At 34.1% G+C, this 18,310-nt stretch overlaps 1 protein-coding gene across 3 annotated transcripts in view; it reads left to right on the forward strand.

The window, feature by feature from the left end:
• Nucleotides 1-18,310, forward strand: part of MUSK (muscle associated receptor tyrosine kinase) — a 127,117-nt gene that overhangs the window by 91,564 nt on the left and 17,243 nt on the right. For 2 of the 3 annotated variants that reach the window (XM_074395163.1, XM_074395164.1), the window contains one exon: nucleotides 13,498-13,673. In XM_074395163.1, the coding sequence (XP_074251264.1) occupies nucleotides 13,498-13,673 (176 nt within the window). Of the gene's footprint in view, nucleotides 1-4,341; nucleotides 4,606-13,497; nucleotides 13,674-14,352; nucleotides 14,377-18,310 lie in introns of all 3 variants that reach the window. The other variant, XM_003925236.3, reaches the window with a different exon arrangement.

The following is an 18,310-nucleotide window of genomic DNA, read 5'->3' on the forward strand; positions in this document are numbered from 1 at the left end:
GAGGGTAGTAAGGTGTGGCGTTTCCACCAGAGCCGTGGGGTTGTCATAACACAAACATGCCATGGCTGATCATCTGGAATGCCCTTGGACAAAGCATTATGTGTTCAAAGGGAGTAGACATCTCCCTCATAGAAACCTGAAGATAACATTTTAAAATGTTCTACTGAATGTGATTCATACATTTCGAAGTAGAGAGAAAAAGGAGCAGGCGCTGCACTGAGAATTCTTTACCTCCTCCCTTTGAACACATAGGGTTGTCTGTTATAAAAGAAGTTAAAAAGGAGATCTGAGATCAAATATCCATTGTTGCCTCTGCAAGAAAGGGAACTTTACTGAAAGAGAAGTCCACTGGGTTAGATTGTAAGGAGGCAAGAGAGGGACTAGCTCCATGTGCAATATTAACTAGCATTTTTAGAAGCTAGTCTGGCTGGTCATTCCAAAATAACCAGCATTCTGTGAACAGATCCCTGTGACCTCTGTCCCACTGTTCAAATAAGCAACAGGACCAGCTGCTTCTAGTGTTGCCCCATCAGCCGTCCCAAGAACTGCAGGCAGAGAAACATAACTTTAGCTGGACATGGAGGGGTCTTGTCACTTACAAAAGACAGCAGAAGACACCAATGGAAATTATTTGCATTCATCTCACTCCCCAGTTCTTGCCATGACCTCCTTTTTAAAATGTTTGAAGTGAGAGATTTATGGGGTTGAGAGACAAAATGTCCCAGTTTAACTCTGTGTCTTGCATCTAAAATTTGATCGCTGTGTAAAATTTAAGGTTTATATTTCTGCACAAGAGGAGAGGAAAAAGGAAGTGGTTGAAACACTGAAACTATAACTAGGTAGTTGATAGATAAACAGATTCAGATCTATATAAATATAGATAGGCAGATACATACATACATACATACATAGAGAGAGAGAGAGAGAGAGATGGTCTTGTGTGTGCCTTACCTTTTAAAGCTAATCCAAGCACCGAAAATACTACCAAAGCCAAGTCCTTAATCATAACAGGAAAATCATGGAAATGAAATGTAGAAAACTAATAATAATCATATACTTTGTATGTGTATTTTTTTTTCCAGCACATAAAGGGTTTTTATAGGCTAGTGGTCATCAGGCTGATAGGAAGAAAAAAATAAAACTAAAACCAAGATCTTCTCATTTCTGTTCAAAACCATTGTCTTTTTTTTCTTTTGTTTTGTTTTTTGCATTATATAATTAATGTTGTAAAACTAATGAGAATTCATTACTATTAAGTCATTCTGAGGTTGTTCCAAAGATTTTTCAGGGCTGTTATTAAAAGCAGCAGCAGAAATTCAGACAGAGGGGTTCACTGTTAGTTGATTGTTAGTAATCCTTATCTCTGAGGCTACTTTCATTAATTTTTCTTTTGTGTACCTTTTCTTAGTTTCCAATTTTCAAAAAAATGTGTTTTGATATATAATTAAACATCATAAATGTGTATTTTTAAAAATACTCATGGAAAATGAAGAACAGCATCATTGACTATTTAACACATGACAGCAAAACCTGCATGAATAATTCTCAGCTCAGAGACTCTGGGAAATATTTAACTTTTACATGGTGGAGTTTTTTCTGTTAAGTGTAAAGGGTCACACATGCTCTCATTCATCCCTGCCTTTATGCCGAGATACTACATCAACACATGAGGCCGTTTTGTAAGCCAATTTGAGATATTTCTGGTTGCTACTTATTATCTAGTTTCTAAAAGCACAGTGTAGGAGCTGGGCGGGTGTTAATTCCTTTCCTTCGCATCCTAAGAGTCATGGCTGACACCTGTTTAACAAAGATAGGTTAACAAGAGAAGGGCATAACAAATTTATTTGATCATAGTTTTATATAATATGGGACCCTTCAGAATGAAGACCCGAAGATACAGGGGAAGCAATCCATTTTTATGCAGGTTCAATGAAATATGAAGAGCTGTGTAGAAATATGATTAGACACAAAGGGGATGATCTAATGCTAATAGACTGAATGGGGAAACTAGCCTGTCCTGCCTGTTCAGATTTTTCTTATCCTCTCTATGCAACACCCCCTCCTCCCAGGTTAGAGGTAGGCTTTCTCTGGAATGAGGGTCTGAATTTCTTTATGGCCAAGTGTTACACAGAAAAGCTGGGGTGGGTAGAGCAAATGTTTAGGTTTCATGGCTGGCCTTGAGAGTTCTGGTGTCTATGATCTGTCTTGGAAAAGAGGGATTCTAGTGTGGAAGGATTGCCTTAGGGGAGAAAGAGAGGAGAGACAGGACGGCAGAAGAAGGTCAGAGAGACTGTTTCTGAGGCTGCTTATTAGGCCTTCACTTTGGGGTACTGTATTCTGAGCCCCAACAACATCTTGTTTCTAATTTTCTCTGGGTGTTCTCTTACCTTTAGCTTAAGAAAGTTTTAATGGAGTTTTGTGCTTTCTTATTCAAGGCCTTCATTTTAAATATCCCCAACAAAGTGATACAGTAAAAATCATGTTGGCTACTTAGTAAAAGGCTAGTATGGATTAAAGGAAGACTATATTATAAAACATTAAAGTATAGCTGTGTTTTTGGAAGTTTATTGTTTTACCTGAATGTATTATATCTCATTCTAATGAATTTGATTTAAAGACCAGCCAGTGATGGTAATTATAATATCAATTTTTCAAATTCAAATGGGGTCATGTAACAATTTTAAAATTTGCTACAAATTCTAATTTCTTTAAATTCTTTATATAAAGACAATGAAAAGCTAAATCCATGTCATGATGGTTTGCTGCATGCAATCAACCTGTCATCTACATTAAGTATTTCTCCTAATGCTCTCCTTCCCCTAGCCGCCACCCGCTGCCATAGACCCGGGTGTGTGATGTTCCCCTCCCTGTGTTCTCATCGGTCAACTCCCACTTATGAGTGAGAACATGCAGTGTTTGGTTTTCTGTTCTTGTGTTACTTTGCTGAGAATGATGTAACAAAACTGCACATTCTGCACATGTACCCTATAACTTAAAGTATATTAAAGAAAGAAAGAAAGAAAGAAAGAAAGAAAGAAAGAAAGAAAGAAAGAAAGAAAGAAAGAAAGCAAGCCAAGAAAAAAGGTAGGAAAATGCTTTCAATTCATCTTTGTATCAGTCCTGGTCCTGCCAGGAAATGGATGGCACACTCAGATGGAGTCATTGAGAATAGTGACTATTTGCAAAGATATGGGCAGGGATAAGAAAAAAGAAACTAAGTTAAATCCAATAGTTGTACAAATCTAAATGAGAATACAACTTAAGAGTTTTCTGTCATTACTAACACTGTGGAAGATCTGATGGAAGCCATAAGAATATATTGAGGTCATCACAGTGCCTACACATAGTAAGTACTCAACTCAATGTTTGTCAGGTGAGCATATGAGTTGTTATAGTTCCCAGCATTCCATTAAGGGAACAAGTAGATGTGTGAAGAGAGTACCAGCAGCATGTTCCATTCTCCTGATTGTCTTCAGTTATTATAGCAGGTAAGTTTTTAATCCTATGTTTGTGCTAGCACTATAGCATTTACAGGTTTCTCCCTAATATTATTGCCCATTAACACACAATCATCAGAGTTCGGAGTAATCATTTACCTCACTCTACAGAATAGATCATTGAGGCACTGGCTGACCAGTTGACTTTCTACGTGATGAGACGTGTGATGAGAAAACAGCAAAGCTGAAGGTGCTACTTGGCGCCTCTAGAAGCCGTATTTCTGCTTTCTCCTCCCTACATGACTTTCTTTTTCTTTAATGGAATTCTAGAAAGATGTGTGAGTGAGAAAATCTGAGTATGGAAGGTGTTGCAAAGATGTATATGTTGTAAAAAAAAATCAAGGTAAACTATCCTAACATGTAAATAAACTATATTCCTAAAGCTGCAAACTTTTTAGTTGATAGCAATTATTATTATGCTCAATTATTTGTTAACCATGATGATGAAATATCTTCTAGATGCATCTTTGCTTATATTAGCTTATTGGCAAGAAGTCTGTAATGTGTCTTAACTAAGAGTAGTCGGATTCTATTTATAATGTAAAATAATACAAATACCCAAATCTATTCAGTCCTTGAGAGTTTCCAAAGCTTTTTACAACTATTGTCATGTTTTGCCTTCTCAATAGCCCTGTGGAGTAGCTAGAGATGATATAATTGCAGCTGGAAATGAAGACAATATTCAAATGGAGCATGTCAACCAATTTGCTAGTACAATTTTCTCCTATTTCTGTGACACAGATGTGGAAACCAAAAAAAAAAAAAAGAAAAGAAAGAAAGGAAAACCAGAATGAATGCCAAGAAATAGCATGTGATTAGAAGTGTTGTTCATTTCTTCTTTCAGTAAACCACAGAAAGATAACAAAGGCTACTGCGCCCAGTACAGAGGGGAGGTATGTAATGCAGTCCTGGCAAAAGATGCTCTTGTTTTTCTCAACACCTCTTATGCGGACCCTGAGGAGGCCCAAGAGCTACTGGTCCATGCTGCCTGGAATGAACTGAAAGTAGTGAGCCCACTCTGCCGGCCAGCTGCTGAGGCTTTATTGTGTAACCACATCTTCCAGGAGTGCAGTCCTGGAGTAGTGCCTACTCCTACTCCCATTTGCAGGTAAAATCTCAAAAATCAGTCAAAGGAAAAATTCCATTTTTCTATCTGCACAACAGAAGGAGGTTTTGAAAGAAATTGTAATGTCCAACAGTAAAAGAAAAAGTGTGTTTCCATCCAAAACTGGAGGTGATGGCTGGGCACAGTGGCTCATGCTTGCAATCCCAGCCCTTTGAGAGGCTGAGATGGGTGGATCACTTGAGGTCAGGGGTTCAACACCAACCTGGCCAATGTGGTGAAACCCTGTCTCTATTAAAAATACCAAAAATAGCCGGGTGTGGTGGTGCATGTCTGTAATCCCAGCTACTCAGGAGGCTGAGGCAGGAGAATCATTTGAACCAGGGAGGTGAAGGTTGCAGCGAGCTGAGATCACACCACTGTACTCAGCCTGGGCGACAGAGTGAGACTTGGTCTCAAACAAACAAACAAGAAAACAAATAGGAGGTAATTAATCAGACAAAATTTCTAACACGTAAATCACTGAAGATAATCTAAAATACAAGTACTTAGAACCTCTAGAAGATGTCATAAAAGGTATATTCCCTTACTCTTGTCATTGTTCATATTACTATATCCATAAATATCCCTGATATCTATCAAATGAAAGGAGAAATCTTAAACTAGCATGGACTTCTAATGAGGTCCATGAGTAAGCCAAGATAGAGAAAATAAAGACTGTGTGTCACGTATTTGTCAATAAATGAGATCATGACAAGCATTTCAAAATGTTATTTTAAAGTACAGTCCATCCAAAATTCTAATTTCTGATGCTGTTGCCTCATTTGGGTGGGTATAGAAGGGAATTAGATTATAAATAGATATTTTTTTAAAACTTTCATACTTTTAAACTACTGAAATTGGTAAATTCATGTTCTGTAGAATTATCTTCATCTTTAATTACTTCTAATGTAGAAAAGAAAAGAACCAATCTAGTTTTTGAATCAAATAGAACAAAGTCTAAATACTGTTAGTTCTGCTTCCTTGATGTGTATGGTCTTGGCTAAACTTCAGTTTCCTCATCTGCCCAGTAGAGTTGAGAGGATTAAAGGATAAATCACACCCACAGAATATGTCAGAAACTAGATAGACATTGTTATTCCTAAATTTTCTATGGGAAGAAAACCATGAAAATTATCAGCACAGCACATTTCCACTTCCAGTTTGATAAAACCAGAAACTATTTAAATATTGCAATAATTTTAGGACACTCTCTATTTAGTATATAATAATTACAGTATGGTCATTAAATTAGAGTTATGTAGTCCTCAATTTACTGCAAAGTTTGAGGGCTTGGAGTCATGTAGTCCTCAATTTACTGCAAAGTTTGAGGGCTTATTACACTGTAAGAGTAATATAATTTGTTTATTCACCTAAGATGGTTGTATTGTGATCAGGCATGTCATCTAAAAATCTCTAGGGACTTCAGCATTGAGGGAATAAGAAGGGGAAAGAGAAGGAGAAAAAAAGTAAAGTTATTGCAAAAAAAAATGGGAAGAATGAGTGAGAGGCAGTAAAATTTGTTTTAACAGAATTTAAGAAATACTAATGCTATTTCAACTGTCCTTGCAGTTATTCGAAAAAAATAGTGCCTCTGTTAATTGTCACTTCTTTAGATTTTTCTTTCTTGAGCTTCTTTATAAGATTCTCCAAAATTGGTCATTTGATATACTGCTCAAAAATGAAAATCCTTTTGCTAGAAAGTAACACATGTATAATAAACAAAAATGTAACAAGCAAAATAAAGTGACAGTAGAGTCTATCAGCTCTTCCTTTAGTACTTCCTACGTAATTTGTGGTGGCCACTGGAATAGTTATCATACTTACACAGTGACACTCAGGCAAATCAGCTCAACACCATGGACAGATGCTTGAGATGAATAATAATTAGATTAGAAAATTTTCTGTGTATGTGTGACAGCCATTGTGGTTTTCTAATTACAAAACCCACAAGACTCAATTGTATAAAAAAAAATAGAATGTACCAAAAAAACACTAAGCAGAAAATAAAAAAGTATACTTGACAATTTTAGGTATTAAAAAATTTTTTTTCTATTTATAGCCTTTACCCATTTTGCCACTAGATTGCTTATTCTTTTTAATAAAATTGTAAGATTATGATCACTTACCCATGTGCTTATTACACATTCTATAAATTATTTTTCCCAATGCAAAGTGAACTTTGGTTTTTATTTATTTATTTTTAAGACGGGGTTTCACCATGTTGGTCAGGTGGTCTTGAACTCCCAACCTTAGGTGATCTGCCTGCCTTGGCTTCCAAAGTGCTTGGATTACAGGCGTGAGCTACCACACCTGGCCTGTTTTTATTTTTTAATTATGGACATTTTCATATATATATACAAAGTAGAGATTATAGTATGACTAATGCCAAGATACCAATCACCCAGCTTTAACAATTTTCAGCTCAGGGTCAATCTTATCTCATTCCTACCCACCCAGCCCCCTAAAACGCCATCACCAGATTACTTATTTAGAAGAAAATCTCTAATGTCATATTATATTTATGTATAACAGGCTGTTCTGGAAGGCACAATTTGTGAATATTTTTTATTTTTGTAGTGAAGTCAATCAGTCTCTTTGTTTATAGTTTCTGCCTTTGTCATTTAATCTTGTTATAAAGTTTGTCCTAATCTTGTTATAAAGTTTTTTCTTATGATTTCAATTTGGGAATAGTTGACTCTGATTTATTCTATCAAGTTAGCCAGTTGTCCCATTACCACAAATGAAATTTTTCATCCTCGTTCTTTTGATTTAAAATAATGCATTTATCTGCAGTGAGCCAAGATCATACCACTGTACTCCAGCCTGGGTGACAGAGACTGTTTCAAATAATAATAATAATAATAATAATAATGCATTTATCATAACACTAATTATCATGCCTCAAGTGAACTTTTTACAATATTGTATTCTATACACTAGGTTGTTATTAAATAGCTGAGTCATCATTGCATGGTAATCATATGAAATCAGGTTCTGCCATCACAAGCTTCACGGTTTGCATTTATTTTATGTCAAACTCTTCTCAGCATGCTATACTTTCATAAGCTTTGCCACTGCATCCAACTAAAATCTCATCTAAAAATGCACCTTATCTAATAATACTTAAGATTTGCCTTAAATGGCACAGATTCAGAAAAACTAGTGACATACATCAGAAATTACGTTTTATATAATGCAATTAATAATTACCTACAGCATACATTATTGACGTATTCATAATAATGAAAGTATAATGAATTCATAATAATGAATGATTATTGAGCTTTCTTTTATCAATGTTATTTTCATTGCAATGGAAATGATGAAGCATATTTGAATTTTGCTAAATAGCAAAAAAATCTTTGAATCACTTGTATTTGTAGAGAAAGGGTGGGTAAGGTAACCAACCATTCTCATTTGCCTGGGATGGAGGACTTTCTTGGAACACAGTTCTTTCATTGCTAAAACCCAAAGAGTTGGTCACTACTGAGATACGTGTTTATATTTACTTCTATCTATATTTCTGTACTCTGAATTCTATTTCATTGATGGTTTGTCTATTTTTGCACTAGAGACTTTGGATTTAATTATTGAGTCTTCATAATTAATTTCGAAATTTTGTGCTATGAAGTTCACAGTTTATCATCTTTTAAAAATGTGTTTACTTATATAATTATTTTTAATTATTACATGCGGCCGTTAGCAAAATGCCTCTAAATTTCATATTTAAAAATAATTATATGTTATAATTATATAACTATAAAAATATGTTATAAGCTATAAAATTATATAACATGTTATATAATTATATTGTAAAACTTACTATATAATAATTTTTAAATATGAAATTTAGAAACATTTTGCCAGTGAATGGAATTTCATCAGAATGATGCTAAGTTTATACAATTAATTTAAGGCAAATAATTGTATTTACATTAGTGAGTATTCATTCAGGCGTACGGTATGCCATTCCTTTTATACGGATCTTATTTTATGCCTGCTAGTAACATATTCCTTTTTTTATTAAGTTTATGACTAGGTGTGTTTTATAGTCATTGTTATTGTTGCAAGAGTATCAATTATAATATAGTTATTACAGGAGGCTAGAAATGCCCATAAAACATAGGGATGCAATTAATTCTCTTGTTCCTATTTTAATAAAACTACTATTAATTTCTTTAGAATTTTCATACATTAGAGTTGAACTATGTAATTTTTTGGATCATATGAATCAGATTTTTAAAAATGCATTCTTTTTTGAGATACTTGGTAGGAGTATAATTTATATGCAAGAAACCGTACCCCTTTTAAGCATATGGTTCAGAGTTTGACAAAAATACAACTGTGTAACCACTACCCCAATCAAGACATAGAATGTTTTCATCACCCATAAAGTTCTCTTACACGCATTTCTAACCAATTCCCATTATCTCTAATGGCATCCCTGTTCTGATTTCTCTGACCATAGTATATAACTAGTTTTGCTTGTTCCTGAATCTCATACTCATAAAATTGTACAATATATACTGCTCTGTGTCTGACTTCTTTTGTTCAACATAATGTTTTTGATATTCATCCATACTGCCACATGTAACAGTGATTTGTTCCTTTTCATTGCCACATTTGAGTGGTTGAGATACAAATAGGTGAAGGAGTAGGTAGGGGCATGCTCCCCCTCATGCTACCTAAGAATTATGAAGCAATTCATCTGAACAACTGCAGTATCAAAAGAAAAGTTAGTATAGAAATGGTAGGCCACTCAAGATGACTGCCAACAACAACAAAAAAGTCAGATACCAGCTCTAGACACAACGGATCATCCAAATAATATATTCCTGCAATTTGTAGTTTATTCCAATTTTGTTTGGTATTATATATCCTAATTATTGAGAGGAATCAAGTCTCATCAGTCCTAAATCATTGATCCTTGCCAACAAGTGGGTATTTTTTTCCATTTTATGTAACAAGTTGTTACTGCTACATAATAAAGCCATTTCATTTTATTATATTTATATGCATCAACTGCTTTATAGTATTCTATTTGATTTTTGATTGATAGTCTATGCTTCCTCTGATAGAAACAATATGGTCTATAAATTATGATAAATCTCTTTTTTTTAAATTGTACTCTTAAGTTCTGGGGTACATGTGCAGATCTTGCAGGATTGTTACATAGGTGTACCATGCCGTGGTGGTTGGCTGCCTCCAACTCCCATCACCTACATTAGGTATTTCTCCTAATGTTATCCCTCCCCAATCTTCCCAGCCCCTGCTATCCCTCTCCTAGCCCCCAACCTCCCAACAGACCCCAGTGTGAGATGTTCCCCTCCCTGTGGCCATGTGTTCTCATTGGTCAATACCCACTTATGAGTGAGAACATGTTGTATTTGGTTTTCTGTTCTTGTGTCAGTTTGCTGAGAATGATAGTTTCCAGATTCACCCATGTCCCTACAAAGGACATGAACTCATTCTTTATTATGACTGCATAGTATCCATAGTGTATATGTGCCACATTTTCTTTATCCACTCTATCCTTGATGAGCCTTTGGGTTGGTTCCAAGTCTTTGCTATTGTAAACAGTGCCACAATGAACATACGTGTGCATGTGTCTTTATAATAGAATGATTTAGTTCATTATTTCCTAAAACTGTAAGTCATTTGCAGTATTATGTTTAAAACTTTTCTAATTCCCATTGTTATTTAAATATTTAAATTATTTTATTGAAAAAATGTTTTATTTTTTAAAATCCTCATCACTAAACATCTTATTCCCATTGAAGAAAATATAATCTAAAAAGTTTTACATTTTAATATTTTATTTTATCTGATATATAATAAATTAGCATTTATAAAGATTTAGTCTCTTCCATTAACATACAAAATTCATATATTTATGTTCAGTCTTTTCTGCTCTCTTGTATTTTGCACCAATAAATATTAAACTAAAATTGAATTAAGTGCTGATAATTGGTAAGTTTGATCTTCATTTTTTGTTTTATCTTTTGAAAAAGTCTCTGTTTGCCTTTATTTGTCAAAGTAGTTCAGAAGTTGTCAGCCATTTTATTTTCTACTTCTACTGGCTTGTGAGATTTTTAAAAGCATGCTATCACTCATGGCTTTCTAATTATTAGGTTGCTGCAAAAGTAATTGTGGAGTTTTTTTTCCATTAAACGTAATGGCAAGAACCGCAACTACTTTTACATCAGCCTGATATAAACAATCATTCAGCGATGAGTGACTCTTTTCATGAATGACATGGAATTGTACGTGCCCAGCAAATATTTATTGATCTCCTTCTAGGCTCCAAGTACTACACTGGGTATTTGAGATATATTAATGAACATAATAATTAAATGACATATATAAATTTAGAAGATGTTAAATGTCATGGAAAAAGGAAAAAGGAGTGATAGGGTAAGGAAGACCAGGAATACCAAAGGGAGGGGAGAAAGTTGTAACTTTAAAAACAAGGTATTCAGGGTAGACCTAATTAAGTTGGCATAATCGTTTTGAATCCTCCAAACTTGTTCTTTGAAACTTTATCTGAAATTATAAACCATATTTTTATTGTTCAATTATATTTGCATATGTTCAATTTTTGGACCATTATTCTTAGTTTTTACATCGGATTTCATAATCATATATAAGTAGATACTTGGAGGAGCTTACTGTGTTACTTATCATTAATACTCATTGTCATTGATTTCAAATAAAATCTTTTTCTTAAATTCCTAATTTTAATTCACTTATTGTTCATTCATCTCTACTCATCTCTCATTTAGCTAGAGTAGGTGATTTTTACATGTAAAAAAATTTGTGTTATCTTACATATGTGTTTTTGACTGGGATTTAAGTCTGTGTTAACACAAGTCTCAGTTCTTGTGTTAGTTCTCCTCAAACACTATGGACTCTGACCATTATTTTCTGGCCATGTTGTAATGAAGAGGAAGCAGAAAGCAATCCCCACTTTTGTTCCCTTGTAAGGAATGTTTTCCTCTCTCCAGATGGTAGAAAGATTATTTCTCTAATCTTTGTGATTCACAATATTTATAAAATTCATTTGGTGATAGATTTATTTTCATTGTTTTCTTTCATGTAATATAAATAATATAAAAAATAATGGATAATACGCTCTAAACATTATGTCCTTTTAATCTTAAAAATGATTTCCTATGCCACATTTTTGATTTTCTATTATTTATGTGATCTGCTTCTCTTGCTGAGAAACACTATTCTTTGACTTTGGATTTCTTACTTGCTCTACCTTATCAGTTATTTCACACATTACTTTCATCTGTTTAGCCTTTCTTGCATTCATTTAGGTCCTTTCTTTCTGCATTCAATTGAATATTTAGTTCAAATTTGTTTATTTCTTGTAGTCCCATTTGTTTTCTATTTTCAGTGAAGATTGTAAGTGTTGGTTTTATTTTTTGTGGTTTTTATTTTCTGTAATACTTCCATGTTCAAATTATCCTACTTTTCAGTCTATAGTTCATCCTGATTTGTTTTTTTCTTGTGAAAAACTCTGCTATAGAGGGCATGCTTTAGTGTATGGCAATGAGAACAAAAAAGCAAATCAAAAGCCATTCATTAATGTGTTATTCTATTTAGATTTTTAAAATTCCCAGGTATTTGCTTCTTCTGCATAATGTAAAGTATGGAATTTTTTTCATATGTCCCATATTGATTTTTGCACAATTTACGCTGTCTGCATGCCAAAAAAAAAAAAAAATGTGCTTATACAACCCAGGGGTGGAACCAAGCTAAGCAACTCTCCTCAGGTCCTTTACCTTATGAGAAGTCTTGAAAGTCCATTATATCCCCTTCTCCCTCACACAAACCAAGAATTATAAATCCCATTGTTATCCCCATATAAGAATATCTTTGCATCTCATCATGTTCATATGCATAGCCTTTTATTCTACGCATGCTCAATTAGCGCATATTGGCAAGTTAGGAAAGCAGGAGTGTGGGAATAAGTACGAAAAAGACACCATTGATGTATGTATACACAAACTAACAAGTTCCTCTCTCAATCCTTCAGATACTGAATAAAGGACATCTGCTATTACTATGTTTAATTTAGTTAATTATCTTTAATTTTGTCTTATTGTTAACCCCAAATACCTTCATTTGAAATTAATCAGGTTTCTCCTATGCAGTCTGTCCTATTTTTATCAGGCTTAAAGAAATACTAATCCACAAAATTCCAAGTCATCCAACTAGTGTTTCTTCAGCCCCTTTACTCATAATACAACATGTAGATGAATATAACAGCTTCATATTCAAACAGATATTAACTTGGGCTTTCTCAGATAGAAGCATGCATAGCAATGGAACAAGATTCTGTGTGTCAAAGTAAGGGCTGGGTAAGGACCCACATGCCCTCCTATAAACTGCCAGGGAGGTGATGCTGTTCTGTTTCAGAGGACAAAGCACACAGAGCCACAGACTTAAACCCTACCCATTAGCCCCAAGATTATAGAAAAATCTTCCAGCTGGAAACTGATTGACAATGATCCTGACTTTCAGCAGGTGTGTTTTTTAAACTCTGTATACCTTATTTATCTACCTGTGTTATTTGAATATGAAGTTGGGGAAAGAAGTATCAGAGATTCCCAATCTAATATGTTTTAAATTTGACATTTTTCTCCCCAGTCTGGCATTGTGTTTGACAACAAAATGAGATTAGGATTTCATCTCACTGGCCAGTACACTTGATTTCATAAAGTCTTGTATTATTTACAGTAAAAAAGTAAATGCTTTCATAATGCTTTTTCAAGAACAGACAATGTACAATGATGATGTCTTTAAAACACAGAATTTAGGATCTGCCACAAATTTGCTTTAACATGTTATGATTCATCAAGTTTTGTTCTCCATAAAATATTTTAGAGAATACTGCTTGGCAGTAAAGGAGCTCTTCTGTGCAAAAGAATGGCTGGCAATGGAAGAGAAGACCCACAGAGGACTCTACAGATCTGAGATGCATTTGCTGTCTGTGCCAGACTGCAGCAAGCTCCCCAGCATGCACTGGGATCCCATGGCCTGTGCCAGGCTGCCACATCTAGGTAACAAAGAGTTCTCCCAAGACCTTGGAGGTTAAGAGAAATTTACTATTTTGAAGAAACTAAGATGCGAACTTACAGCTTCTAGTATTTCTAGGGGCATTTCTATTTTTTTTTTTTTTTTTTTTTTTTTGAGTTCTGCCTTCCTTAGATACCTACTAGTGGAATTCTAATGCTATCCTAATTGCACAGGTTTGCATAAGAATTTATTTCATTTGCTCTAAAATAAGTGCAACAACACTTTTAACTACTGCTTGACCTTTTAGATTCTTTCATAGGGAATCTTACGAGAGCTTGTAACATTTTCTGGAATGTGCAGAAAAACGGCTAAGAAACATCTCAGATTTTGTCAGAAGAGTGAAATAAAGGAATGAAGTGCTTTTTCTTAGCCAAGAAAGCATGCTAAAAATAAGACACATGTTTGAAAATGCTGATTTCACAAAACAAAACTGAATTGCTTCATGTTGCTTTAATGAACATCGTTTGTAAGGAACTATGTTGTTATCCCTAACAGCTGGTTTAATTTCAAAGATCCAATTCTTTCATAATCGAATGCAAAGAATGTTTTCCAGTTGTGTATTAAAAAGCTGAAAGAGAACTTGCATTTCTTAGCAGTCTCTCACATAAAATGTGAGATATCTGTATGCTCACCTAAAACAAATTTTTATCCTTTCCCCTTCAGATTATAACAAAGAAAACCTAAAAAGTAAGTAATTGTGTTTGTGCCCTTGAAACCGTATGTGTATGTAATTGGATTCATGCATGTGTGTTTACACTCATATTTCCTGATGCCCCGAACAGAGTACAGCCCCTCTCAAAGGTTTCTTCTCACCATATTCATCCACCATACTCATGAGGGAAGATCATGGAAGATCTCAGTTTATGGCTTTTTATTCGACCATAGAAAGTACCATATTTAGTGAATCATACAAATACTATCTCCCACTTTAAAGTTGTCAGCCTGTTTTATTTCTTGTGTGTCTGTAAAGTCAGCCAAATTTAAAATGTCACCTTTTGATTTTGTATTGTGATTTGGTATAATCTAATTATTTATAGATGAAACCAATATTTATTTCTTCATTGAGCCAATTTGTGATCTTTGTTTGTGACAACAGATCCCTCTTTTGGAAGTTAGGTATTTTTTAAGACAGTTGATTTCTAGTATAAAGCTTATAGGATCAAATCAAATGGCTTTAAAAAAGATCATCACAAAAATCTCTAGGAAAGAATTCAAGAAGGTTACTTGAATGTCCTACAAACTAACTTGAATCAGATAGTGCTTTAACCTGTCAGTACACAGAAATCCTCAGGATGAAATTAGAAAAGGTTTTCATGTCAATTAACTTCCTGTGGTCTCAGTGTTCTAAGGCTTAAATCACACTTCCTGTAATATCTATTCCAGGCCTAATCCCCTGTGTACGTGGCTAGGTGCCAGGACTTGATTTTATCAGCTTGTTTAAAGGACCAACACTTGAAGTATTAAAAGAAAGACCACTACTGGTCCCAGTTGAATCATGCCAGGTTATTAACCAAGAAGTGTTAGGAAATCTTAAAAATCTATTATTCTGGTATCCTGTCAAATTGTTATTTCCAAATCAAAGGAATAAAAAAGAATTTCAATTCTTTGTCATATGAGCAACCAAAATTTACTTTGATTGGAGTTTTAATTGATGACTGTGCTCTTTGTTATCCATCAATTGTTTACTCACTCATCCATTCAAACATTCATTGAAGGTTTACTGTGTGGAAGGAGCAGACCATTCATCTTAAATTAGACAGGAACAATACATTAAAAAGTATCCATATTTCTGCCTTTCACACTAATTATAAAGGAACTTTGAGTGGCACAAAATAGCTACAATAATAAATTTTCTAGTCTTTAACAAAAGCTTTATGAAATCTTTGATACATGTTAGAAATGAGCTCCTAATGTCATAAACTGATCATTTAAACTGAAAATAGGGTAGGGAATGTCTGAAAGTACACTCCCTGATTTAAAAGAAATTATTATTAAAAGAGTTGGCTTTAGCAGGTCAGTAGTTGAACAAAGAAAACATCCTTATTAGGCAGTTTCCCATATTTTACAGGAATATGTAAAGCCCTCAAATATTTCTTAAAGAATGTCTTGATTTCTGAGTAAATTCTAAAGAAAATCACCAGCTCATTTGGAGAGGTCACGAAAGAGCTGTTAAGCATTTGTTTATCTTTGTGTTATTTTCTTCTTCCTTGAACACAGGGACTAGAAATTCAGTAGTTTTTTGTTTTTTTGGTTTTTTTTTTTTAATTTCTCTGGCTGAAGTGAAACATCTTTTTGAGCAGGCAATGCCTTTGTGCTATTTACATTATTTGTCTGCTAAGCAAGGATTACCCTATTCCTCTCTTCCATGAGACTTCACATACTTTCTACATAAACACTCAGCAGTGAATCTGTCTTCTATTTCAGAGGTGCTGTGGAGAAAACGTTATCTGTCTTAATCATTGCAATAATGATTTGCTATTCTCTTGAATTCTCTTTTTTCCTCCATCTTTGCTCTTTCTTACATATATATGGAGAATGAAGGACCCAATGAATGTACCCAAATCCAAACTGATTAGTGTGATATATCCATTATGTCTCTCAATACTCCCAATAGCCCTATGAAATTAAGCACTATGAATGTCTTCCATTTTATAGACAACTCAACATGAGAAAGAGAGATGAATTTTACCCATATAGTAAGGTGAAGAGCCAGCTATTGAACTCAAATCTATCTGATTGTGGCTCTGTCCTCAGGGCCTAATTTCCTACATATTATACCTAATGCCTTTCTGCTATCACTAAAGTTTTAATTCCAAGACCTCATGTGTAATAAAGCTTAACTGATTGTTTAACTGATTCATTTTTGAATAAATACCACTACCTTTTCACAATTGTTATAATTGATTATTCTTAAGAAGGTCCTATTGATAACAATTTCATTGTTCACAATTTTAAATCACCCAGGCAACTTGATGATTAGACTTTTTGTTGACATTTAAATGAATACATGCTTTGTGTCCCAGACCATTTTTCCATAATGATCAGCTACCATTTTGCCCACAAATGAAATCATAAAATGTCTCCCTGTGTGTGCGTGTGCATGTATGTAAAACTCATGATTTCATAATTTGAAATGAAGTTTGGGTAATTTTTGTGGTGATATTAAAGTTACAAGTTCATAGAAAATTGGAGTTAAAAGTAAATTTAAAGGTTATTTAATCCGAACTCTCCCACAATGAAAGAATGTTTTCCAGAGCATCTCTGACAGAAACATTCCCTTTTTCCTCCTCAATTTATTTCTTAATTCCTTTGTAGAATATATTAGTTATTAAACAATTTAGCTATGTAGAACCAATTCCGGTTCTCTAGAACTTTCAACAGCTTACCTTCACTCTACTTCTTTTATTTATTTATATTCTATATGACAGTCCTTAAATATTTGGAGATAAATACTCAATCTCTGTAAGCTTCTCTGCTTCACATTAAATATCTCCAATTTTCAACTTTTTCTTTTGCAACTGACTTCCAAAATCCTCACCTCCATGTTTACTCTTTACTGGGTGCACATAAGCTTGAGAATACCCAGAATTGAACACAATGCACAGAATATGAGCTGATCAGAATTTCAATGCAACCATATTTTCTGTGATAAGGTCTTGTTCTTTTATTAGCATAAATTCATGCTAGCTGTCTAATCTCATGAAATTAATAGCCCTTCTAATAATCTCATAAAATTTTAGCCCTTCTAAACTCACATATGAGTTTACTGATTTAGTTGATTTTCTAATTAAATTTCTACTAGATCAATCCAATTCAGAATTATTTTTATTAGATTTTTCTAGCATTTATAATTTGCACTTCATATGTTTAGTTACTATGGTCTAAGAGGCATAGTGATCCAAGACACTTTCTTCTTATACAAAGCCTTTTACCAATGTAAAATGTCACTCGTGTCTTGTTTTAGTGCTTTTAGCTTTAAATTTCTAGTATCAATAATGGTAATTCTTTCCATGTATTTACATTAACCTAGAACCTCTTTGTCCCTCTTTTATTTTTTTTTCATATAAACAACATATACCTGGGTTTACTCCAATCTAACAGCCATATTCTATTAATAGGAAGATTTAGCCTCTTCATATTTAATGTACCAACTGATGTACTCGATTTTGTCCCTACTATCTTAACTGTGCATTTGCTACTCACTTTACTTTTTTGCTTCTTCTTTTTCCTTTTCTTTACTTGCTGTTTGTTTTCTCCACTGCTAAGTGAAAGTCAGACACCAATTCTTTCTACACATTGCTGTGCTCTATGTGTTCCTCATTTCTCCCCAACCTATGGGACTGTCAGAATCTCCAGTGAGATCCTCAGAATGCTCAGATCTTCTTCCTTACCTCCCCTAGTACTCGTAGGTTTCTCTTTGCAGAGTGATTCTCAATGCTGAGTCTCCTCCAGCGAATTAGACAAGACCCACCCATCACAGTCCATTTATATTTATCTTGAAGTCACTTTCTGATTCGATTGTTCTTAAGAGTCTCCTCATGTATTTCCTCAGAAGGGAAAGCATCTTGAGAAACAGAATCCCTGAAGCTTTGTATATTATCAAATTGTTTTCTTTTACTTG

The sequence above is a fragment of the Saimiri boliviensis genome, chromosome 2 (genome assembly GCF_048565385.1).
Source record: "Saimiri boliviensis isolate mSaiBol1 chromosome 2, mSaiBol1.pri, whole genome shotgun sequence".
Taxonomy (NCBI): Eukaryota; Metazoa; Chordata; class Mammalia; order Primates; family Cebidae; genus Saimiri; species Saimiri boliviensis.